Source organism: Sturnira hondurensis, unplaced genomic scaffold (genome assembly GCF_014824575.4).
Source record: "Sturnira hondurensis isolate 20B ecotype Veracruz unplaced genomic scaffold, ASM1482457v3 Scaffold0015509, whole genome shotgun sequence".
In the NCBI taxonomy this organism is placed as follows: Eukaryota; Metazoa; Chordata; class Mammalia; order Chiroptera; family Phyllostomidae; genus Sturnira; species Sturnira hondurensis.
In genome coordinates this window covers 5,906,642-5,932,754 of record NW_028088140.1, presented here as the reverse complement: position 1 = coordinate 5,932,754, position 26,113 = coordinate 5,906,642, and the positions used below count along the sequence as shown (strand labels likewise).

The 26,113-nt window shown below is 38.8% G+C and overlaps 1 protein-coding gene across 1 annotated transcript in view; it reads left to right on the top strand.

The window, feature by feature from the left end:
- UBE2N (ubiquitin conjugating enzyme E2 N) overlaps positions 1-22,552 on the top strand; it is a 37,402-nt gene extending 14,850 nt beyond the window's left edge. The window contains exons 2-4 of the mRNA XM_037064672.1: positions 20,586-20,832; positions 21,019-21,159; positions 21,833-22,552. Of these exons, the coding sequence (XP_036920567.1) occupies positions 20,586-20,832; positions 21,019-21,159; positions 21,833-21,873 (429 nt within the window). The 3' untranslated portion in view covers positions 21,874-22,552. The remainder of the gene's footprint in view (positions 1-20,585; positions 20,833-21,018; positions 21,160-21,832) is intronic.
- The last annotated feature ends 3,561 nt before the right edge of the window (positions 22,553-26,113 follow it).

Below are 26,113 nucleotides of genomic sequence, written 5' to 3'. Positions count from 1 at the left end.
CAGTCAGGGCACATGCCTTGGTTGCAGACCAGTTCCCAGGAGGGGATGCACGAGAGGCAACCATACATTGATATTTCTCTCCCTCTTCTTTCCCTTCCTCTCTGAAGATAAATAAATAAAATCTTTTTTTAAAAAATGGTTTTTGAAGTTTTGTGCTGGAGATTTGTTGTACAATGCTCCATGGTGGGGTAGACCCCTTGCAGTTATAGTGATCAAATTGAGAACAATCGTCATTATATCATTTGGAAGATAGCTAACATACTCTAAATATCCAAATCAATAAAGTTATTGGCGAAAATGAAAAATATGTCTTTTTTTTATGGAAAAAAACTAAATGGACTTTTGGCCAACCCAGTATTTCCAAGCTGTGTTTTGTTTCCTTTTGTGAGTGGAAGGCAAGAGAGGTGGGCTAGTACTAGCTGGTATGCAGGCCACTGGGCTGATTCTTGCTCTGGGAATTTTGTGAATGTATGGGAACTATCACATCCATAAAGTTGTTACTTAAGTTTCAGAAAGGGAGAAAGGAATATTTTAATGGGTTTTAGAGCTAGTAACTCTAAAAAGCATTTGCCACTCCTAAGTCCGGGGGATGGGGCGGAACAAAGAGAAAAGTTTGAAATTACTAAAATTTAGAAACTTGGGAGAAGTGGCCCTAGCTGGGATCCAGACCTCTGAAGAGATTCTGGTCCTCTAGGGAGTGGGGTGATGATTAAGCTGGTTCTCTCAGTGTAAGATAAACTGCAATTTGGATGAATGTGCTATAGGAGTATTGGGTGATACAGGCACCTCCGGCCAAAGAAACCTGGGAAAGGCAAGTCTCCTTTGGCAGCTTCCTGTTAACATCCCATCACTATACCCAACACACACCTGCAGAGTTTAACAGGGAGCCCATGGCAAAGCAAAAATGTGATTCACAGAGGCCCAGCCCCATAACCACAAAGTATAGAAGGATAAGTGGAGAAAATTACATTAATTTACATAAAGCAGATGCAAATTTCCCAGTGTAGAGTTTCTTAAAAATATATTTTATTGATTATGCTACTACTGTTGTCCCAATTTTTTCCCCTTTGTCCAGTACCCCCATTCCCTCCAACAGTCCCCTCCCTTAGTTCATGTCCATGGGTCATGCATATAAGTTCTTTGTACCTGTCAATCCATACTTTTTATTCCCTGCACTTTTTCTGCCTTTCTCTCCCGTCCCCCTTACCACTGATAACCCTCCAAATGACCCCCATATCCATGATTCTGTTTCTGTTCTGCTTGTTTGTTAACAAGCTTTTTAGATTCAGTTGTTGATAGTTGTGAATTTGTTGCCATTTTAATATTCATAGTTTTGGTCTTTTTCTTACATAGTTCCCTGTAACATTTCACAATATAATGGCTTGGTGGTGATGAACTTCTTTAGTTTTACCTTGTCTGGGAAGCACTTTATCTTCTCTTCCATTGTAAATGGTAGCTTTGCTGGATAGAGTAATTTAGGTTGTAGGTCCTGCTCTTCGTCACTTAGAATACTTCTTGCCAGTCCTTTCTTGCCTACAAGGTATCTTTTGAGAAATCATCTGATAGTCTTATGGGAACACCTTTGTATATAAGTCTGCTTTTTCTCCTGCCGTTTTTAAGATTCTTTATTTTTAACCTTTGTTTTTTTCGTAATGATGTGTCTTTGTGTGGTCCTCTTTGGTTCTAACTTGTTTTGTGCTTCCTGGACTTGTGTATGTATTTCCTTTACCAAATTAGGGAAAGTTTTCTTCCATTATTTTTTCAAATAAGTTTTCAGTTTCTTGGTTTTCTTCGTCTCCGTCTGGCACCCATATGATTTGGATGTTCGTATATTTGGAGATACCCCAGAGGCTCCTTATTCTATCCTTGTTTTTTGAATTCTTTTTTCTTCTTGCTGTTCTGATTGAGTGCTTATTTCTTCCTTATGTTCCAAATCATTGATTTGATTTTTGGTTTTCTCCCCTCTACTGTTGATTCCCTGTAGATTTTTCTTTATTTCACTTTTTAAATACAACCTTCTTTTTGCTTGGGGGTTTTTTAATGCTGTTGCAGTACCCAGTGAGTTCTTTGACCATCCTGATAACCAGTGTTTTGAACTCTGTGTCTGCTTATCTCCATTTCACTTAGTTCTGTTTCTGAAGTTTTGATCTGTTCTTTCATTTGGGCCATATTTCTTTGTTTCCTTAATTTGGCAGCCTCCCTGTGTTTTTCTGTGTATTATTATATAGAGCTGTGTTGACTTCCTGTCTTGGTAGCATGGTCTAGTGTAGAAAAGGCACCTGTAAATTGTGTGGGGAGAGGAGCCTTAGGCAGTTACCAGGATGGAGCAACCCATTTCACTGCTTTGTGGCTCTGTGAGGGGACAGTGCTGCTGCCTGGCCTCTGGGGAGTGCCTAGGAGGAAGCTGTCTACTGGATCTCACCCTGTTGTCAATCACTTCATTTTCTCCCCGTCACCTCATTTGCCACTTGTGCCTTTCTAGCTGATGCTCTGAATCCCAGAGGGGGTGGATCCGCATAAATCCTAATACCTTAGCGGGTCCTTTTAAGAGGAGTCTCCTGAGAAACCTGCAGTTTCTTCTGCTGCACCAAACCCAACTTGTCTTTACAGAGAGAAGTTATGGGGACTTATCTTCCTGGTGCTGGAACCCTGGGCTGGATGGTCTGGGGCGAGGATCGCTTGCTTCCGAGGTATCTCTTCCAATTTTTATCCACCACACGTGGGGCCACCTGTTCCACCACCTCTCCATACCACTCTGAATCTCAGCGCCTCTCCGCCTTTTCATACCTCCACCCCTCCACCAATCTGGATGAATGTAGCTTCTTTAAATCCTTGGTTGGCAGACTTTCATACAGCTTGATTTCCTGATGAATCTGAGTGATACTTGTTTTGTAGTCTCATTGTAATTTTTGCTGTGGTTGTATGCAGAGGCGAAGCTTCTTTACCCATACCTCCATTCTGACTGGAAGTCCCCAGTGTAGAGTTTTTGAAGGTAGAAAGATGCCTGACCACTGGCCCAGCCCTTGAGATGTGACAGCACTCGATTTGACTTCAGTCTTGCGGAATTAGAAATTTTATAAGGCTTAATTTTTATTTATTTATGTATTTATTTATTATAGGGGAGGGAGAAAGAGGGGAGAGAGACATCCATTGATTGCTTCTTTTTTTTTTTTAAAGATTTTATTTATTTATCTTTAGAGGGGAAGGAAAGGAGAGAAGGAGAGAAGTATCAATATATGGTTGCCTCTCCTGAGTCCCCTGTTGGGAACTGGCCTGCAACCCAGGCATGTGCCCTGACTGGGAATCGAACCCCCATCAGGTGGTTCGCAGGCCTGTGCTCAATCCACTAAGCTATGCCAGCCAGGGCTGATTGCCTCTTGTATGCACCCTGACTTGCAACTGAACCTACAACCCAGGCTTGTGGCCTGGCAGAATCAAAGTTTTGCTTTGCAGAATGAAGCTCAACTAGCTGAGCCACACAGGTCAGGCCTTAGAAGATTTTAAAAAATACTTGTTTTTATTTTGATTAAGCTTAGGGGAAGGACCCCTTCCCTGCCTATTGCCTGATCTTCTTTAAATTTTTTTTATTGGGCATTAGTGTATACTCTAAATACCTTTGTTCTAAATCAGTAGAGTCTTTCCCCACCTTTGTTGGGCCAAACCCAACTCTCAAGACAGACCTGCATGCCTTCAAGCTAGAATATTGGAGAAGAAAAGGATTAGAGAGAAAAAATTCCAAGGGATTCAGGCACGTGGTGCTTCAAGGGTTTACCCTTTCCCCTATCCTTAATGACTCCTTCTGCATCAGCTCTAAGGGTACTTCTTACAATATCAGAACAAATTAAGAAAAATGTTCTATTTTTAGCTCTCATACACCTTTTTTTGCTTATAACCGTCGGTCGTTCACCAAATGCAAATGCATTGGTGTAAAGCACTGCTAGATGCTGAGGATTCCAAGTTCTAAATGTGAAGTGTGAAAAGAGCCCTTGACTCTAAAATGGGCTTCTAGTCTATATTCTGCCACTTAATAAGTTCTGTGCACATTTCTACAAAGTTTTTTCAGAGGTGGTTCTAAGGATTAAATGAAATGTGAACAGTCAAGTCAGTTTTAGTCAGATTAGTCCACGTGTCAATCCTTACACTTTGGAGTTTTAACTGAATTTATCTACCTTTCCAGTTGCTTAGCCTGGTACGCTAGTGTCCTGCCCAAGGTTTGGACATTTATCAAGTAGCTTAAGGTCTTGAGACTTCCTTTTCTCTGTGATTCTAGGGTTGTAAATACTCTTCACTCAGATACACAGCTCAGCCCTTTCAACAGTTTCCACAAAAGAATCTAATTGCAAACATTTTGCAAGTTTTGTGATTTTTATGGAGGAGTTAGGAGTTTAGCAACAAATGGCCATAAGCCACCTCATTGGTAATTTTTCCTCTCTTCTCATTTGCTCAGATTTCGAATGCCTGGGCAAACAGCATGGCTCCTGCCCTCAAATCCCAACAAGTGTTCAGCTGAATAAAGAGCCCTGCCTCCCCAAATTAAGACCTAGTGTCTACCCTCAGTAAGCTTAAGGTGTGCATTACATGCGTTTTTTTCCTTTCAGGTCAACTTTATTAAGGTATAATTAACATACAATTTACTTGGACAATTTAAATCAGTTATTTTATGATTTTGTAACTTGTTTTTGTTCAGGTGCAGGTTTATATAATATCTTGTTAACTCCCTTTGCTAGCAAGCCCCAAAGTCCAGCATTCATATTCTTTTAAGTGTATTGTTGCATGTTTCAGGGACTCTGACTGTTTACATAGAGTGGATGAATTTGACCCAATATTATTGTACACAGATGCTCTTTCATATAATATGTCTGCCTCAGAATGCATATTTGTGTCTCTTTCTATTGTACAGGCATACCTTGTTGTGTTTTGCTTTATTGCACTTACAAAACACAGATGTTGTTTTTTATAAATTGAAGGCAAGAGGAGATTACAACTTGCTTTCTTATGAAATTTACTTGATTGCTGCGGTCTGGAACTGAAGCCAAATATCTGCAAGGTTACCTGTCTTAATACTGCATTGTCTGGGTCATTTCCTGCTCTTACTCAGTAGCACAGGACAAAATAGTCATCTGAAATTTTAGAAGAATAAAAAATACACTGTGTTATATGTTCCAGCTGCATCTCTTAAGATTATTTAACTTTCAAACCATATTGATATTCTGTGAAATATTAGCATTTCTAATCTTGTGTTAATTTGGTTTCTTAAGCAATTTCATTTCAAATTCTTCTAAAAATGTTGACGTAAAGGACTGAATTTTAATGTGCTAACTACTCAGTATTGAGCAAATGATTATTAAAATAGAGCAAATAAGTGTCATCATCCAAGCTGCTAATGGGCCAAAGAAACCTAAGCCTGATATCTCAGATACTTAGTTTTTGGTCCTTTAAGTGCACAACCTGTAGGGAAGGTAACAAAGGCAAGTCTTTTGAGCAAAAGTGAGAGATATAGTTTGTGAAGATTGGGTTTGGAATTAAAAAAATTCCTATTTCCCTACATACTCCTGCTGTTTACAGCCACCATCTGGCTCCTTAAGGCTTTGAACCTAACCTTTTTGGAAGTTCTTGGAGTTACATCTCTTCATTCAGGTTGTATGGAATGTAAGACACTCTGTGGTGCTCAGCATTGGGACTGCAAACATTAGCCTGGGCCTCGATGTATAGGAATTAGTATAGCTGGGGAGACAGTGCGGTGGCAAAGTATGTAAGAGATTTGTAGAAGGTATACACCTACTTTCCAACAGCGTTAATAGCATTTAGCCAGTCGCTTACCTTTTACCTAACAGTTGGCTTTCAAAATGGTAGAAATGCTGCTTTGTGGGCAAAAATACTGTTTTATGGCTTAAGTGGCTTGGGTCTTCTAATTCTCAAGAGCAAAAGGATTTGGGGAACACAGAATCTGGGGCTGGGTTCTATAGGCTTGACTTGTAGCTCAGCCAAACACTAGCTTGGATATCCTCACTTGATTTTGTTGCTTCTTTTTATCTGCTTAATATACTAACCTAGCTCTAAGGTGGCTGGGAGGTTTCGGGTACATAGAATAGGTTTTATCGTAATACTGAACTGTATTTAGTATTTAATTTTGCAAAGATGCTGCTTCACCATAATCTTAAAAAGAGTATCTTTCTAGTACGCAAAAACTATTTGTTTATATACTATTCCCACAAAATAGGTAACATTAAACAACCTTCTAAAGTGGGTCATAGGTTCTTGAAGCACGGTGAATGCCCATTTATCAACTCTGGGTAGGAAAATGGGATACTTGGGGTAAATATGTATCGATTTTTTAAAGAATTATATATAATCAATTTTTCATGAGTTAGACAATAATGAAGTTGATTCTTACAACTGCTAGAGTGGTTTTATTCTGTAATCCAGAGTATTAGGATCTTGCACTGCACAGCTTTAAGGGGCTGTGTGATTCATACAGACTGTTGTGAATGGTCCTCTCTTGGTTGGAGCTGTCCAGTGTGGCAGACTTGTTAAAGGAAGCCTGTTTTAGAGGAGAGAGAAACCCTGATATCTGATTGCTTCCCAATTAATTACTCTTAGTATGCAGAATGTGCAAAAACTAATCCTTCCTTTCTGGTACTTTTGGGTTTTGGACAAAATTATGTAATTGGCACAATTAGTTTGCAAATTAGGAACAACTGTAACTTGTTTTTATTTGCCTCATTGAAAATTTCAGCTGTTGTGCTTCCATTTGTCTTGTTTGATGGTATAAGCATAGGCCTTTCCTATTAGTGGAGTCCTCAGGCATTTAGCACTTAAGTTTGTTATGATTACCACATTTAAAACCTGAAATTATTAGTGATCAAGGAAAAGGACTGAGGAAGTAATACATGGTAACTGTGAAAGTGTAGCCACTAGCTTGTAGGCCAGGAAAAGTGCCTGCTTATGCCATATGGCTTGCAAAGCATGTTGATTCATTTGCTTATAAAGCAACCAGGAAAGCAGAGTGCAATAACAAAGTAAGTGAAAAGTATGTAAACATATTAAACTTTTTAAGGGCTTTTGTCTTTATCAGAGCAAAATATAAACATACTACAATATTAATTAGATTTTGATTATTAGGAGTATGGCTAATTTTAAGTAGATTATATATTTCTATAATCAGCAGGTGAGAAAAGAAAAACCTGGGAACAGTGCAGGTACCATTAGCAAAATTTTCTTTCTTTCTTAGATATTGTGCCTTGGCATAGATGTTGAGGGTACAGTCTGTAATATTCTCTGCTCAACAGGAAGGTGAAATATTAAACAGTAATCAAGTTAAAAGAGTATTACAAAAGGGCACCTTCCAGTAGAAACAAATAGCAAGAGTAAGGTTTAACTCATTCCAGTAATAAAACATTCAGTCACTTTTAGTGCTAGAAAAGAGTACCTTGGGAATGTTCAAGGTCCTCTAAATTTTAGAGGGCTGAGGAGGTAAATGAATTTGTATGGTTGCATAATAAATTAGTACAACTAGAATAGGGATTAAATTCAGATGTTCTAGCTCAGACTTTTTTCCCTAGTAGGTACACCCAGTTGAAGTTAGTTCTCTAAGGTGAAATTAGTCCCCTCTGTTAAGGCTCTTACACTAGGTAGAAATTCTTTGATAAAGCGGTTAGCTGGCTTTAGTGTTCTCCTTTGACCCCATTTAATCACAGAAAGATACTTAGCTTCTTAATCTCATCTCACATACACTCTATTAACTGTTTCTTTACTTCTGTATCTGGTTTAGACTTTGTATTTTTAGCAAGCAGTGGAAGCCATCTTTGTAAGTAGAAATAATACTGAGTTTTTAGGTACCTCATGCAATCTTAAGGAGCACCAAAGAAAGAGGCATCCAGGAATAAGGCTCAGAATCACATCATACTGGAGACTAGTGCTAGAATTGTGTGCAATACACCCTGCAGTGTGATTACTGATGCTGAGTACAGGACACTCCACTACAACCTCTTCCGTTGCTGTCTAAGGTAACTACTGCTGTTCTCTCCAGAATGGATTCTTTTGTAGTTAGCTCCTGGTGTATGGGTTTTGCCTGAGCCTAGATCTCTCACAAGCTTAGCTACAAGAGAGTTAGGATAAAGACTAAAGCTTCTAGTGAGGGAGGTGGGAAACCATAAAGGTTGGAGGGAGAGGTGTTACTCCCAAACAAGGGTGTTCTAGCTGTACGTTGGTCAGAAGAAATGTTCTCTTCAGACTTCATTTTGCCTTATGCTCTCTGTGACCATAGATAAGTCTTTCTGTTTTTTGCAACAGTTACTTCAAATTCTCACATTCTCTTAAGTTCCCAACTCCAAAGTTACATTAAGGAGAGGCAGGGAAGATAAGAACAAATGGGGGAATTTTTACCATTGCTTAACAGCAGACAGATTTATAAGACAGATGACTGAAATTACACATAGGGCCTTAAAATGAGTTACTAACTTTAAATAACCAGTTAAATTTTTAAGAAAGAAAGAAACCCACAATCTAGATTATTTGTAATTTAAAAGCTGATTTTTTTAAAGTACAAATTCACTGGTTTCTGCTAATGCATCACTCATAATTTTAGTGTACACCATACAAAAAAGGGCATTTGAAAAACTGCTGTAATTTTCAATCAGGATGAATACAGAAGACCTTTCTTCTCCCACCTGCTAAGTAATATACTTTCTCCTAGAATCTAACATAATGCCAGTTTTTTAAAAATACTTTTTGGTGGGTCGTTAACAGTGCCTTAACACCCTTCACGTGGGCAGCACTGTCAAATGCTGTCACCCCTCTTCATTCAGAGTTCTGAGACATTGTTCAAATCACTAAAGGCTTATTTTTATTTTTTTGAGCTGATGCTAAGGAAAGTCCAGGCTATGAAGGCTTGTATCATCTATCAGAAACCAAGAGAAAGTGGAGGAGCTTAGCATCCATGAGTCTACCTATTAGAGCACTGGGTATTCAAAAGACATTCTTTACCACCAGGACTTTCATGAATGTGTTATGAAGGAGTAGTTGGCACTGTCTTTAACTGTGATCCCAATATTTAGAAATCTTTGAAAAAACAAAAAAAAACCATGGAGATGTAAAGTTCTTAACTTTCCAGGAACTTTTAAAATATCTTTAGATATAAAGAACATAATATACTGTCAATTTAGTGTTATTCATATAGGGCATCCTAAAAAATCCTGTGCTTCCCTTACTCATACCCTATACCTCCTCTAAGACCTTGACATACTCATTCTAAAACGTATCTTTCAAAAACTGACTTTTATGTATACTTTATACTCACAGTGAAGTAAATTCCTGCGGCTGGGGGACTCTGTTGCACTATTCCTTTGAGTTATGTAACACCGCAGTGCGGTGTACAAAATAAGCGATTAATAGGTAATTCCAGGTCACAATGGTATATGCCGATAATTCAGTCAAAGCAGATTTTTAAAAAATTTTTACTTACCTTAATAAGACTGTATACTTCTTCAGTTGTAGTCCCAAAAGAAAAGCGGTGGGGGGAATGATGTTGTGGCTTAAATTAATTGACCTCTTTGGTGAAACATTTCATCATGTTTAATGTAGGACTGTAGCTCTTTCTTAACTTCCATGGTATTTACTGTCCTGCTAGACATTTAACATGTACTGTCTTTTTGTTAATTGTCTTTCTGTAGCCCATTGAGACTACGAAAACAAGTTCTGAAGCTAGACTGAGTTAGAGAGAGCCCAATAGCCTGAATTTCAATCTTGGCTTTACCACTTGCTAGCTTTGGTTATACTCTTATGTGGTTACTCCTACTTCCTCATTTTCCTCATTTGTAAAATGGGTATGAGGATTAAGTGAGTTAATGATACATGCAGAGCACTGAAGTCAGTATTTGGTAGTGTTTTTATTGTTACTTGAGCTTCTCTTGATTTTCTGCATATCTGGGAATAGAGCTTGATAACTGCATAGAGCCCCTGACTTAAAAAGGAATTTACAAACTAGTGGTGGGAGGGGGGAGGAAAAGACTACATATAATAATACAACCTGATGTGTTTAGTGGGGCAGTAGAATTGGGGGGTGGTAGAAAGGGAAATCAAGGAATCCATCCTAAGTTTTCCTTGTTAAAGGCACAGTTTGTTAGGATTTTCAGATTTTTGTCCATTGTCAGTGATTGGAATAATCTTAAATGCCATTCCTGAGGTGGAAGTTAACCAACTAATACAGCCTGTGTAGTGATCCTCACCAGCTTTGTGCAGTTCCTAAGCATGCATACATTTATTCATTAAATAAGCATTTACTTAGCACAACCATATGCTAGCTGAAGTTCTCATCTTTAAGTTGTTTAGGGTCTGACAAGTAAACTAACACTGACTGTGCTATAGTAAGAGGGGTGGTGGTGATGCACAGTTAACTGGAAGGACAGGGGAGACTCGTCCAGGCTAATTCAGATCTGAGAAACAACTTGTTTAGATATTCTTAGCATTTCAGAAATCCCTCTCTGGCTTCCAGGTTTCCGTTCTCTTCACTGAATTTCACAGGAGCATTGATCTAGTCTTGGGGTGAGGGGAAGAATTAGAACTGAAGAGATTTCTAGCCCAAGTCATCCTACCCCATCTCTTGGAATACAGAGTACTTTCCTGTTTCTCATTGATTTGACTGGAAATAAAGCATTTGAACAAAGAAATACCTTGATCTAAAATCTTCTAAGATTGAGACTTTGGAACAGGTTCCTCCGTTTTTTTCCCTCTGAATCTGCCTACCACTTAAAAAATCAGGAGGTTTGAGTATGTGGGAGGGAGGGGGGAAAAAAGAAGGTATGCCTTGAGAAATATTATTTTCACCTGATTTTAGTATAAGCAATTTTTTTAAAAGTTAGTGAATTAGGGTAAAATAACATTAGATCACTTTTTCATTGACAAAAGAAAAGGGGTTGAAATAAGATGATAACTTAATGTCCACTAGGGGGTAGTGTGGACTGTAAAAATAAAAATTATTCCTCAACGATTAAGCCTTATTTTATAATGCAGTTGCCTTATTTGAATTAATTTTTGTCCATGCAGTTTTCTTGAAATTGCTACAGATCATTCTCATATACAGTCTTATGACTAACAAAAACACGCACATCCGTGTTATAGTGATTCAGGTGTCCTGACATTACTTTTTGAGGGGAAAATAGTGATACTAAAGTTTCTCTACCAGATTTTGCTCACTGTATAAATAAGTTGAATTATTTTTAATGGCCTGTAAGTAATTCATAACAGGATTGTTTTGTGTTTTAAATGTCTTGTATAGTAGTTACTAGCCCTGTGTGACTCTTGATCAGTTGAAGTGTGTCTAGGTCCAATTGATGTGCTGTAAGTATAAATTACTGTATTTTGCCGTGTATAGTTTGTTCCTGTGTATAATGTGCACCCACATTTTTGTTCACATTGTACATGGGCTTATTACACCCATGGTGTGTAATCATTATACCCATGGTATGTAATCATTATACATGGTAAAAATGCGGTACACACTGAATTTTGAAGATTTAGTATGAAAAGGGATTGTAAAATACATAGTTCATAATTTTTATATTACATATTGAAATTATACTATCTTGAATTACCTGTTCCTTTTTACTTTTTAATGGGGCTTACATTATATTTTGTCTTGGACAGCACTGCTATAGGCTCTAGAGGAAAGCATTCGTTCATTGACCATTTTTATCATGGTGTACCTCTAGGTGGCCTTACAATTTATAAGTAAGTAGTACAGTTAGGAAATTGAGCACAACTGTGGCTCTGTTTCTGTCCCAACAAGAATACATACAGTCAGTTCTATAAGAGGCATAAAATGCTTCTAAATTAACTGTTAAGCAAAATTGTGTGATAAAAACCACAGGGCTAAAATTTTAGGGGCATGGTACTCAAAAACATTTGAGTAACATTTTTTTTTTAAAGATTTTATTTATTTATCTTTAGAGGGGAGGGGAAGGAGAGAAATATCAATGTATGGTTGCTTCTCATGAGTCCCCTGCTGGGAACTGGCCTGCAACCCAGGCATGTGCCCTGACTGGGAATTGAACTGCGATCGTGTGGTTCGCAGGCCCGAGCTCAATCCACTGAGCTACACCAGCCAGGGATGAGTAACATTTTTAAAATGCTCACTTACACAGGTTGAACTTCTAGATGCCCTTAACTGTAGTTATATAGAAGTAGTTGTATATAGACATAACTGTAGTTATATAGTTATATAGATGCCCTTAATTGTAGTTAAACTACAGTTATATACTAACATATAACTGTATATGTATATAATGTTATGTATATAATGGAAAATTGACTTCTGCTTTATTTGTAAATTCTCCCAAGGATCCCCTGTTTGTTAATATTTTAAAATCATTTAAAAGATGTAGCCACAGCCTTGGCCGGTGTAGCTCACTTGGTTGGAGCATCATCTCATAATCCAAAAGTTTGCAGGTTCAATTCCCAGTCAGGGCACATGCCTAAGTTGTGGGTTCTCTGCCTGGTTGGCCAGTAGGAGAGGTAACTGATCAATGTTTCTCTAACACTGATGTTTCTCACTCTGTTTCTCTCCCTCCCCCCTTTCTAAGATCAATAAGCATGTCTTCTGGTGAGGTTAAAAAAAGGTGTAGTGACAGAGGTTGGAGTAGACAGAGTAGGCATCATTGAAGCATTTCTCAATTATAGAAGACTTTTGTGATAACAAAATGAATAGTTATTGATTGAGTATAGTAAATAGCTCTTGGGCAGGATAAACTAAAAGATCTGCAATTGGTATTGTTAGTCATACATTGCAGTTTTGTTCCTTAGAATATTCTAAATGGAGAAAAACCTAATTGCTCTACAGATGATGTGTTAGGTATAGATAGTTACAAACTGAACCAGCTTTTCTTAAACACAAATTACCTCTCTTTTTCTAAGACTACTGCTTAATTTATTTATTTAAAATAAATTTAAAATTTATTATCTAAAATTTTACTGTACAATTCAGTGGTTCCCCAACGTTTTTGGCTCCAGGGACCCGTATTGTGGAAGACAATTTTACCATGGACTGGAGTAAGGGGCACGGTTTGGGGATGATTCAGGCTCATGACATTCCAGCTCTCCTGTGTGTGCCAGTTCCTAATAGGCTTGGACTGGTACTGGTCTCCAGCCCAGAGGTTGGGAACCCTTGCTCATAATTTAGTTATTACCTCACAGAATGTATACGACTTCCAATTGCTTTGTAGCTAACACAAATTGTGTGTGTTTTTAAATAACAAATTTATTTTGTCACAGGTCTGGTGGCTGGAAGTCTGAGATCTTGGTGCTACCATGGTTGGATGAAGGCCCTCTTCTGGGTCACAGGTTTTTTGTTGTATCCTCATGTGGCAGAAGGGGCCACAAATTGTTAATAAACTTAAAAATGGGAAAAGTCTTAGTTAATGGAGTTTAGCTGACAGGATGTCCAATGTTATAGGATATTGTGGTATAATTCTGGGATTTGCTGTTTGAGTCACAATAAATCTATTGATAATCATATTACTTTGGTGTTTTATTTCTTTTTAAAGTATTTGCAGTGTGAACTGTTGTACACACCTTCTGCAAGATGACTTTCCTTGAAACTTAATCTCGTTGCAGCATAAATCCATACTCTGTGTACTTCTTTTTTACTTCTTAGTGACTGATTTCCTTAACATAGTCTATGGTGCAATTTGTTCTCCATGGCTTACTCTCACTACCACCTGGGATTCAGTCCTAGGATTGCTTTTAAACAAAGTAGGATCACAAAATGCAACTAAGGGTTATTCTGTTTTCATTAAAAACAAACACTGTTACTTAATAAATTTTGAGATTTTTTATTGTGCTTTGTTCCTAACCTACAGTCTTTTTAGGTTATCTGTATATGACTATGGCTTTTTTGTATGACCCATTTGTTAGGTCCCTTTACAGTGTTACGTCATTTGCTCTCCATAGCAACGCTATGTGAAGCTGAGGCTCAGCAATATAAATTACGTGCTCAAAAATATAGTTAAGCAAGTGATGCAATAGGAATTTGAATTTGTTAATTCCAGTCTTGAAGAAATCACACTACTTCACTACCTTTCTACCAAAGAGTAGTATAAAACTAGCAGATGTTTCACAGTTAACCTTGTGTGAATAGTAACAGGAAGGATTTTATTTCCTATCTAGTTTTTGCCTTTTTGCAGGAAAATCTACACCAACTTCTGTGAGTGAGACTTGTCCATTTGGCTTGGATTTTATTTTTTTTTTCCCCCTTCCTATAATTTATGCTCTGGGTTTGTTTGGAAAATTAGTGCCGTGTAGTCAGATAATATGCAACTCTTCGTTGTATCAAAATCCATTAGAATTTGAGAGCATATCAGACTATTTCAGAAAGTCTTTCCCGCTTTAAAACTTATTCTAGAATGTGTTCTGATGAAATCTTATAGTGTGTTGGGCAAAAAGTTCATTTACTTTTTTCTATACCACGGGTCTAGTAGTGCTTAGTTGTCTTTAACTTCATTAGAAACAGTTTTGTTAGTGTGTCACAATTGTATTGTGACAGGTGTCACATCAGCTTGCATTTTAAAAAGTTACCAAATTGGATTTTTTGCAGCCATTTTAATATTGAAGATGTAAGAAGCTATGCAACATTTTCAGTGTATTATGCTTTATTATTTCAGGAAAGGTAAAAATGCAGCTGAAACAGAAAGATTTGTGTAGTTATGGAGAAGATGCTGTGACTGATTGAACGTGTCAAAAGTGGTGTGTGGAGTTTCTTGGTACTATTGACAATTTGGCCAAATAATTCTTTGCCGTGGGACTGTCTTATGCACTGGAAGATGTTTAGCAGCACTCCTGGCCTCTACCCACTAGAAGCAAATAGCAAGAGATAGCTAACGTACTCAAAATATCCGAATCAATGAAGTTACTGGTGAAAATGATAAATGTGGTTTTTATCTTACGGAAAAAAACCATACAGACTTTTGGCCAACCCAATAATTTGATGAGGCCACATGATATATGTAATATGTACATTTTTTAAGAGCATGAACTGAAGAGGAAATGAATGCTGTATCTCTCTGACAGTGTACTGAGTGAGAGTGATTTTGAAGCTATTTTGGGATATGATCTTGGAGGCCCTTCTGGCAGCTTTTTATAGCTTTGAGTGTTGCTGCTACTATTTTGTGTAATCAGGGAGTGGTGTTTTCGGGGCTCTTGGACCTCAGCTTTATCTTTTTTCCAGTCTTCTTCTTTATGGCTTTCTAAAAATATGGTGACCTGGGGCAAAACAAAGGGAGGATTGAGGTGAGGAGAGGTCAGAATGCAAAGAATTTTAGTATCCAGTTCTTTTATCATTCTTGTACTCCTACTGTTTATTCTTAGTATCTTTACTGTTTTCCTAGAAAATGAAGACCAGCTTCTTTTGTTCTAGTTATGTATTGGAGGACTTCCTGAGATGGGAGAGCTTCATTATTACTTTTCGAGATTTTTAATGCTCTAAAAATGTTTTACTTTGAACCCAGAGGACATTTTTGCTGAAAGTAGTGCACAGCATTTTAGTTTTTCATTTCCCCTTGCTTTGCCACAATTGAAACAAAATCTGGTCTTGAATTAAAGTGCTAAAGGCATTACTTTAAGTGGTTATGGGGCTTAACACATTTTGAGGGAGGAGTTAATTTTGTTTCTGTATCTTACGACTATTTCAGTTTGTGACTGTGCTGACAGAATAATACAATGTTAGGTGCATTGGTGGGGGGGGGGGAGCCATGTAAATACAGTATTCTCATTGTTTTTCAAAGCTTAGTTATAGCAGTGTTCAAAATGTTTTTGGAAACATTTACAGTTTGGAAACATTTACACTTTGCTTATTCAAAATGTTGAAAATGTATTGCTAATATATACAACACAGATACCATTGTCAGTTTGCATATTAAATATTAACACTTTTCAAGTAGAAATAAGTTATAAATAGAAGTTAGACCATTTGGTCCCACACCTGAAATGATTCTTTTGTTATTTAGCTGTGAAGTGCACATCCTACTTTGAATAACACTGCTTTAAAATTGAAGGTGAAATTCTGAGTTTATTCCTTTTTCTGTGTAATTTCATATATATTTACAATTCAGCAAGTATTTATTGATCATCTATGACGGTGGATACTCTTTCAGATACTGAGGATATACCAGTAGATAAAACAGACAAAATCTCTCCTTTTATGGTACTTCCATCCTGATGTAAATGATATATGGAATGTATTAGTAGTGCTGTGGAGATGAAGTAGGGGGCCAGGGGTAGGGAGGGTATGGGGTATGGTAGTATGGGGTTTGCAGTTTTAACTATGGAGACTTCATGAGAAAGCAGATTTGAATGAAGATCTTAGGAGCTGAGGAAGTGAGCCATAAAGAAAATTTGGGAAGAACAAGTGGGAAAGCCCCTGGAAGAGGAGTATACCTAGCAGGTTGAAGAACTACAAAGAAGCTAGTCTGATTGGAAAAGCAGGTGGGGTGGGGAAAGCATAGCTGGAGGTGGGTAGAGTAAAAGAAACTTACAAAGCCTCTTGCAAGGTGGGGTGCTGTGGAATACAGACCAGAGAGGGAGCCAGGGAGCAAGGTCAGAATCGGGGAACAAGTTAGGAGGCTACAACAGCATGCCAGGGGAGAGCTGGTGGTAGCTTGGATCAGATGTGTAGCAGTAGAGTGGTAAGAAGCAGTCCAATCATGGGTAGATTTCAAAGTCAAGCTAGCAAAATTTGCTGATTGGATTAGATGTGTGGGGTATAAAGGAAAAGGTGGATCAGTTGGAAGGATGGGTTTAAGGTTTACTGTCCTGAGGAAGGCTTTGGGGGTTAGGAGCAGGTTGAGGGTAGACAGTCATGCCAAGTTTGAGGTGTTTATCAGACATTCAAGAGGAGCTATCAAGCAGGTGGTTATGGATAGACGGGGCACAAGATCAGGGTAGGATCTGTGCAGGATATGATTTTGGAGAGACTTCAGCAGGTACAGGAGTGTGTTCAGTATGTAAATTCATTGTGCCAGATGAGATCATTGTGGAAATGTGTGGACAGAAGCCCCAAAACAGATCCTTGGCACACTTCAGCATTTGGGGATTGAGGAGATTAGGGAGGAACCAGCTGGGTAAGATGTGCATTTAGGTCAAGTAAGATGAAGATTAAACATTGGCCATTTGGTTTAACCATATGGGAATCATTGGTAACCTGAACAAGCAGGCTAGTGGCTAAGCCTGATTGGAGAATTGTATTTAAGATAGGAGGGGAGGAAAAAGACCAGAGACAAGTATATATATATATACAGATAGCTTTCAAAGAGGAGCAAAGCTGGGGGGGGGGGGGGCGCGGTGGTTAGGTCAAGGTCAGATTCTCCTCTTACTGGTAGAAATTATATCAAGTTTGTACAGTTTAGGGAAGGATCCACTGAAAGGGGAAAAACTGATGATTCAGGAGAGGAAAGAGATGCTAGAGCAATTTCCATGAGTAGGTGAGGAGGAGTTGAGATCTAGTGCTCAAGGGAAGAGTTTGGCTTAGCCCAGAGTGACAGCCTTTTCATCCATAGTGACAGGAGGAAAGGCAGAGCACAGATACAGATAGGTGCACAAATGCTGCAGTGGGAACTTCAGGAAGTTGCTTTTTTGTTTTTGTTTTTGTTTTTGTTTGGTTTCTCATGAAATATTGAAAGCAGAATCATCAGCCAAAAGTGAGGATGAAGATGGAGATGTTGGAATTTTGGGAGAGAGGAGGAAGAATGTTAGTTTTTCAGAAGAGAAGGAGAAAAATGGAAAAGAGAACTAATATGTTAATTGGGGAACAATAAGGGTCTCTATTATGTTTCATTGTCAGTCTTAGCCACTTAATTGGCATGGTAGTATGTATTTCTGTAGACCTCATTAGGAGGGGACACTTTCAGTGGCTTTAAAACTAATTTTACTTTTTTAAAAAATATATTTTATTGATTATGCCATTACAGTTGTCCCATTTCCCCCATCTTCATTCCCCTTCACCCATTCCCCATCCCCCATTCTCCTCCTTTAGTTCATGTCCATGTGTCAAGTTCTTTTTTTTTTATATTTCATTGATTATAGCATTACAGTTGTTCTATTCCCCCCCCCCTTCATTCCCCTCTACCGGCACACTCCCTCCCCCACCATTCTCCCCCCCTTAGTTTATAACCACGTGTCTCAAGTTCTTTAGATTCTATATTTCCCCCACTATTCTTGCCCTCCCCCCTATCTATTTTCTACCTACCCTCTGTGCTATCTTCTGTGCCTTCTCCCCCCTTCTCCTCCTCCCACTCCCCTGTTGCTAACCCTCCATGTGTTCTTCATTTCTGTGGTTCCACTCCTGATCTAGCTGTCCTCTTGGTTTGCTTTTGTTTTAGGTGTGGTTGTTAATAACTGTGTGTTTGCTGTCCTTTCACTGTTCATATTTTTCATCTTCTTTTTCTTATATAAGTCCCTTTAACATTTCATATAATAAGGGCTTGGTGATGATGAACTCCTTGAACTTGACCTTATCTGAGAAGCACTTTATTTGCCCTTCCATTCTAAATGAAAGCTTTACTGGATAGAGCAATCTTAGCTGTAGGTCTTTAGATTTCATGACTTGGAATACTTCTTTCCAGCCCCTTCTTGCCTGAGAAATCAGCTGACAGTCTGATGGGAACTCCTTTGTAGGTTACTGTCTCTATCTCTTGCTGCCTCTAGGATTCTCCCCTTCATTTTAATCTTGGGTAATGTAATTATGATGTGCCTTGGTGTGTTCCTATTTGGGTCCACCTTGTTTGGGACTCTCTGAGCTTCCTGGACTTTCTGGACTTCCTGGAAATCTATTTCCTTTGCCATATTGGGTAAGTTCTCCTTTATTATTTGTTCAAATAAGTTTTCTACTTGTTGCTCTTCCTCTTCCCCTTGTGGTACCCCTATAATCCGGATGTTGGAATATTTAAAGATGTCCTGGACAGAACAGGCTGACATGGACCAGAGGGGAGAGGGAAGAGGATTTCGGGAAAGGGGAAGGATTCACAGGAAGAAGTATAAAGGACACATGGACAAAAACTAAGGGGGGTGAAAATGGGAGGGAGGTGGGGAGCACTGGAGGGGTGGGCTGGGATGGGAGTAAAAGACAGAAAACTGTACTTGAACAATAATTAAATTTTAAAAGTGCTTTAAAAAAAGATGTCTTGGAGATTCTCATTTAAAAAAATTCTTATTTCTTCCTTCTTTTCTGGTTGGATGTTTCTTTCTTCCTTCTGGTCCACTCCATCGATTTGAGTCCCAGTTTCCTTTCCATCATCATTGGTTCCCTGTGCATTTTGCTTCATTTCATTTAGTGTAGCCTTCATTTTTTCATCTAATTTGTAACTAAAATCACCAGTTCTGTGAGCATCCTGATCACCAGTGTTTTGAACTGTGCATCTTACGGGTTGTCTGTCTCTTTGTCACTTAGAAGTATTGGCTCTGGGGCTTTGAGTTGTTCTTCTGCTTGAGCCATAATATTTTGGTCTGTTCGTGCCTGTTACGCGTATGAGGGGAGAAAGCTTAGGTGTTCACCGGGGCTGGTCAACCCAATCGCCAGGTTGTGACTAGGGGTGGGGTCAGAGAGGGAGAAATGGCTTTTGTTCCGCTCTCTCGCATTTCCATCCCCTCTGCCACTTCCCACAAGCAAATTGGGCCCCTGTGGCACTGGTTCCCAAGTGGATGGGTTTGTGTGCGTTCTAGGACCCTGTGGGTCTCCAGCGAACTCTCCTGTGAGGCTGGGAGCTTCTCCCAGCACCTCAACCCCTGGTGCTTTTAGGCTTTATTTCCCAGCGCTGGGGCCCTACGTTGCATAGTCTGTCTCACTGTTAGTTTTTTCGCCTGGTTTATCTGCGCGTGAATGTGTGACTGCGTCAGCCATCCACCTTGTGCCCTCACTGGGTCTGCCCGTTGCCACCCCACGCCTGGGATCTGCCAGGCTCCACCTGCATGCCTGGGTTGATCCACCAACCACTACCTCTTCCTGCCTCGACCCCTCTCCGCCCACTGCCTACTCTGCCCCTCTCACTGGTCTGGATGAATGGTTCGTTGTTGTCAGACTTCCTTTCGAACAGTTGAATTTTCTGTCTGTTCTGGTTGTGTTTTTGTTTCTAAATCTTTTTTCCCCTTAATTTTGGTTGTGCCAGGAGGTACAGTGTTTCCACCTACTCCTCCGTCTTGGCTGGAAGTCCTCTAATTTTCCTTTTTTAACAGCTCAGGTTTGAGGGCAAGTTGCCTCAGCTGTGTGTAGTAATTCTAGTGCCCTGCCCTTCCCCTCCCCTCTTTTCTTTCGTAGTATAAAATCAGTTTGTTTAGCCTAATTTATCGTCGTTGTATTTGTGGACATCATAGCTGGAATGTGTATGTCACCAGTATATGTTTGTAGTCACATTCAACTGATTGTGATAATTTAAATGGACTGTTCTTTGAACTTTGTGTTTCATAAGCTACATTAAACCCCCATCAAGGAAGGGATTAGAGAGGTTCGGTGTGTTCAGTTTTAAGAGGTGAACTTTCTAATTTTTATTTAGGTGTTCGGCAAAATGACATTTGTTTTACAGATGTGTTATGTTTTTCTGTTGTAGGAAACCCAGCGTTTGCTGGCAGAACCAGTTCCCGGCATTAAAGCAGAACCAGATGAGAGCAACGCCCGTTATTTTCATGTGGTCATTGCTGGCCCCCAGGATTCCCCCTTTGAGGGAGGGACTTTTAAACTTGAACTATTTCTTCCAGAAGAATACCCGATGGCAGCACCTAAAGTACGTTTCATGACCAAAATTTATCATCCTAATGTAGACAAGTTGGGAAGAATATGTTTAGATATTTTAAAAGGTAAGTGTTACCTTCATCATTATATGCTACTAAGATTTCTTCATTTTCTCTTAAGCATTCCATATTGAGAATCTGCAAATTGCAATCTTGCCGTATCTAAAGACCACAGAGGTCTGTGGGAGGGAAGTGTAGCAGTTCTGGGGCTGTTTTTTCATGTTTGATCATCTGGGCCTGTTGTCTTCATAGATAAGTGGTCTCCAGCACTGCAGATCCGCACAGTTCTGCTATCGATCCAGGCTTTGTTAAGTGCTCCCAATCCAGATGATCCGTTAGCAAATGACGTAGCGGAGCAGTGGAAGACCAACGAAGCCCAAGCCATAGAAACAGGTATTTAGTATTCATTCTCTCTTACACCACTTCCACGTCTCAAAACAAGTTTCTGCTACCTCTTAAAAGACTTCTTTTAGAATCTTAAGAAAAAAATTGTATTAAAAGTAATAAGCAAATTTAGTTATAATATGTAAATAAATCTTTCTTAAACAGAAGATCTTCACGCCCCATTTTATGACCTACTCAGGACCCTCAAAGTTAAAGTCAACATATAATTGATAGATCTTGGACTTCTGTGTAACCACACCCAATGTAACAAATACTGTGTGTCTACCATTCATCTAGCAAATACATAAAGATAATGGAAAACCAGCTGTTTTTGCAGTCCATTTGATAAATTACACCAGTATATATAGTTGTGTAGAGTTTGAAATTAATAAGCTTCTTCTACAGATTATAACAATTAGTGGGGGGCATTGTGTCATATCTAGAAATGAAGGCGACAAAAGGAGACAGTTCTTTTCCTTCTGTTGAATTTTGTAGAAATCTTCGTAATTAGCCATACAGTCTTTGCCCTGAGCCAGATTATGGAAAATAGCATGAATTTAAGAGATTACAGCATGACATTTCCCTAATTAACTTCATAGTGTTCACCTCCTTTTTAAAGAGCTTAGAAAGTAATGTATTGAACTAAGTAAAATAATAACTGCATGTTTGTTTTTGTCTGCAGCTAGAGCATGGACTAGGCTATATGCCATGAATAATATTTAAGTCGATCTGATCATCAAGTGTGCATCACTTCTCCTGTTCTGCCAAGACTTCTTCCTTTTTTGTTTGCATTTAATGGACACAGTCTTAGAAACATTACAGAATAAAAGCCCAACATCTTCAGTCCTTTGGTGATTAAATGCACATTAGCAAATCTATGTCTTGTCCTGATTCACTGTTACAAAGCATGAGCAGAGGCTAGAAGTACCTGGATTGTTGCGAAACGTTTAAAAGCAGTGGCCCTTCTGCTTTTATTCATTTCCCCCATCATGATTTAAGTATAAAGCACTGTGAATGAAGGTAGTAGTCAGGGTTAGCTGCAGGGGAATGGGTGTTTTTCTTTATTTTATTTTTTTCAGGCGTGGAGGTAGTTTTAATTTTATGGGCTCCTTTCCCCTTTTTATGGTGATTTAATTGCATTGGTTAAAAGCAGCTAACCAGTTCTTTAGAATATGCTCTCTAGCCAAGTCTAACTTTATTTAGACGCTGTAGATGGACAAGCTTGATTGTTTGAACCAAAATGGGAACATTAAATAAATATTGTGGCCCTCACTAATAACATTGTGACTTTGCTGTCAAATGTAGAATCTTCCCTTCAAGAAAAAGCTTGTGACCATTTTGTATGGCTTGTCTGGAAACTTCTGTAAATGCTGTTTTAGTAAAATATTTTTTTGTTATTCTACTTTGCCTTTGTACAGTTTATTTTACTGTGTTTATTTCATTTTCCCAATGTGACAATCGTATTTAAAAATTAAAACTGATGCACCATTCTGTTTTGGTCTTCACCATCTGACAAGTCAAATGGTAAGAGGTGGATTATGCCAGTTTATTTTCACTGATGCAAATTTGTATTAATTTTGATACTCCATATCACTGAATGGAGTATTTTTAAGCTGGCCCTGAGTATGCTTAAAGCATCCATATCTAACATTTTATTTTACCTCCTAGAAATTTGAAATAAATGTTTGTGTTGTCTGATTAGCTAGATGATTGTTGGTGTCTTGCCACAATGTTTGAAAATTGCTGTACGTGAGAGTCCCAGCAAAGCCGCGGCGCGGCTGACTTTGTGCAGGACTGTCACATGTTGTGCCACATATGTGACCGGCATTTGAGTTATGACCGTTTTCTTCGTTCTTTTATGAAAACTTCATGTGACCACTGATGTGTGTTATTAGGAAACACCAATTTGATAATCATATGGGGTTTGCTGAGCCATTTTTGAGTCTTCCTCATAGATCCCATGAACAAATTTCAAACTGAAGCTTGCATAAGTGTCATCAGGAAGGCTTCTTCATTTGAGAGCATCACGTCCTCAACTACTTACTCTTTTTATCCCTCTGGTATTTGCTGTGGGAGCTCCTTTTATTCTTTATTTTGATACTCAGTAACTTTTTTCTGTGTTGACAGTTTCTCCCCCCACAAAACTGTTCTTTCCCACTCTCCATATCTAATGGTTGTTTTTAAGTCATCAATGTAGCCAGTCCTAAGTATGTAAATGTTAACCTATGGGTTGGAACCCTTGTCTCTTGCAGTTTCAAAGTAATGGGTATTGTAGCCCATGTCTGAATTTCCCCCACTCTTAATCTCGGAACTTTGGAGTTTCTTCAGAATGTGGTGTATTTTATTGTGCTCCTATGTAAGATGAAGAATTATCTATTAAAATTACATTTTCAACATACATAAGTTTTTGGTGACTGGTAACTGGTATCCTACCAAATAAATACATTGCTTGGAAACAAATAGAAGTTTAAGTCAGAATAAAATTGTTCATAACTATAATATTGTAAATTAAAAAACTAATAACAGCAGTTGTGATTTATAACTATTCTGAGCTTTTTAGAGGGTGTCCTACAACTAAGGAAACAATCCTATTCTGGGGTCAAATTGATCGGCTTTGTTTATTGCAGGTGGCACCACTCATGAACAGTTATTTTCACAGCGATTTATAGTTACAGTATTACACATTTAAATCTGTTGCACTATAAAATCTGTCTAAAATGGGACTCTGATATCTACTAAGTTTGAGATAGAAGTACTGAAGTGGAATAATTCAGTTTTTGTTTCAAATGCATGAATTCTTAATTTCATGGCATCATGTTTTTTCCTGTGTAATTTGGTAAGTCCACATTGTTTGGTAAAACCTGCTTTCAGTAGCGGTGCATTGGATCAGGAGTCGGGTGTTCACTGGGCTTTTGTAGGGTATAAGAGGCCCTGGGAGAGCCAGGGCAGAGCTCGAAGCTGTGTCTGGCTTTGGGGCCCATTTTTCTTGTCCCATACAGTGTGGTTGGTTAAACATTTTGAATTCAGTACCAACATTTTTAAAAATTAGGAGATGTACATGGAAAATCCAGAATTTTGATAATATCTGAATATCTGGCAACACAGGACACGTGACTTGCCTTTGTGCATTGGCATCTGCTGGGAGGGGCTGAGCCTCCATCCTTCTCTTACCCAGTGACTTTCTGCCTCTTCCCCCAGCCCACCTGCTCCTTTATGCAGTCCTGTTCCCTTGTAAGCCTTTGAATTTGTAATTCCTAGGCTTAAGGAAACTTAATTTATCTGACAAAAGTGTTTCATATGTGCTCAAGATCATGCTCCTTGTTGGGGATGCTTAGGTAGTGACTGTCTTGGAGAAGGGAAGTAAGTACTTGGGAGGGGCTGGTCTTCTGGAATCCGGCCAGATGAGTAGTACCTCCAGGCAGGGAGAAGAGCACGGACAAAGCTCTGTGAGCCAGGAGGAGAATCGGCATATATTAATAGGTGGCTTCTCGAGAATCAGCTCTGCCCATTCATGGCCTTTTCTGGAATCCTGAGGTGTTGACAGGGACTTTGTATTACTTGATTTTTAAATTTTGTTGCAGTCTACTTTGGTGATTTGCTTCCACAGTAGTTCTCTTGGAGGCAGCACAGCGAGGTCTTGATCTGAAGTATGTAGAACTTCAGTCTTGCTCTAGATCAACAGCATACTTCAGTACAAAAATTTAGAAGCATTTAAAAAATAAGATTAAATACAAATCAGTACAAAAACCACAGGTGCTGGTTTACCACTGTTTAAAAGCTGGAACCTTGTATTCTACAAGACATGGTAAACACAATTTTAGCTAAAGGAAACTAAGTGGTGTCATGGAAACTATAGGGATTAGCTTAATTTTTCTATTTGATGGCCCAGGAATCTTTTGGCTACTCTGGCCACATCAGTTTTGTTGGAGTAGCAAAGTTTAAAAATACAGCCTTATCTACAGAAGCTGCTCCCCTACCCCCCTGCCCAAAAAAATGCCATGATTTATAGAGCAGCTAATTCATTGGTGTATTTGGGAAAAATGTAATACTTCATTGAAATGATGTATTTTGGGATCTGGGGCAACACTTCATTTAGCTATTTAGCATGCTGCTTAGTATAAGGAATTATTTTTTAAATAACACAAAAGCAAAACATGTTGAATGTAATGACTTGAACTTTGAAGAATAAATATCTAACCCACCACCAAGACTGGTGATACTTTGTTTTTTTATCTATACCCCCTGCACTAATTTCCATTTCATCATTGAGATTGGTTCTAAGAATTGGTTTTGCTGTTGCTGTTACACATTGGGCAAGTTCCCATTGGCTGCAAAACTGGGAGTCGGACTGAAGTTTTTCCTGTTAAGTGTAGAACTCAGCATGAGTTCGGGTCCTCCCTCTGGCCCCCGGTTTCACCTTTGCCACTCAACTGATCTAATTTCATATGTGCCTGTGGCACTTCAAAGTGTGTGAATTTAGACTTAACTGCCAAGCGGAGTCTCTGTCGACTTGATGTAATTTTTCAGTTACTGGCTAAGAAGCATATAGTAATTGCCTGAATATTTAGACCTTGCTTATTGTCACCAGTTGGAGCAATAACTGAAATCCCATTATCTTTTTTTGTTTGTTTGTTTTAAGGTTTTACTTTATTTTTTAGAGGGGGAGGGAGGGGGAGATACCAGTACATGGATGTGAGAGAGAAACCACTGGGGACCTGGCTGGAAACCCAGGCACATACATACCCTGACTGGGAATCGAACCAGAGACCCCTGGATTTGCAGGCTGGCACTCAGCCCACTGAGCCACACCAGCCAGATTTAAGTCCCATTATCTTGGAAAAGTACATTTTACTGTGTTTATTAAGGAGCTTTTAATTTTTTCTGTTATTCATAGCCATGGGGCAAAATGTTTTAGAAATTATAAGATTGGTAACCTCATGTTCCTACCATGTAGAATAAGTAG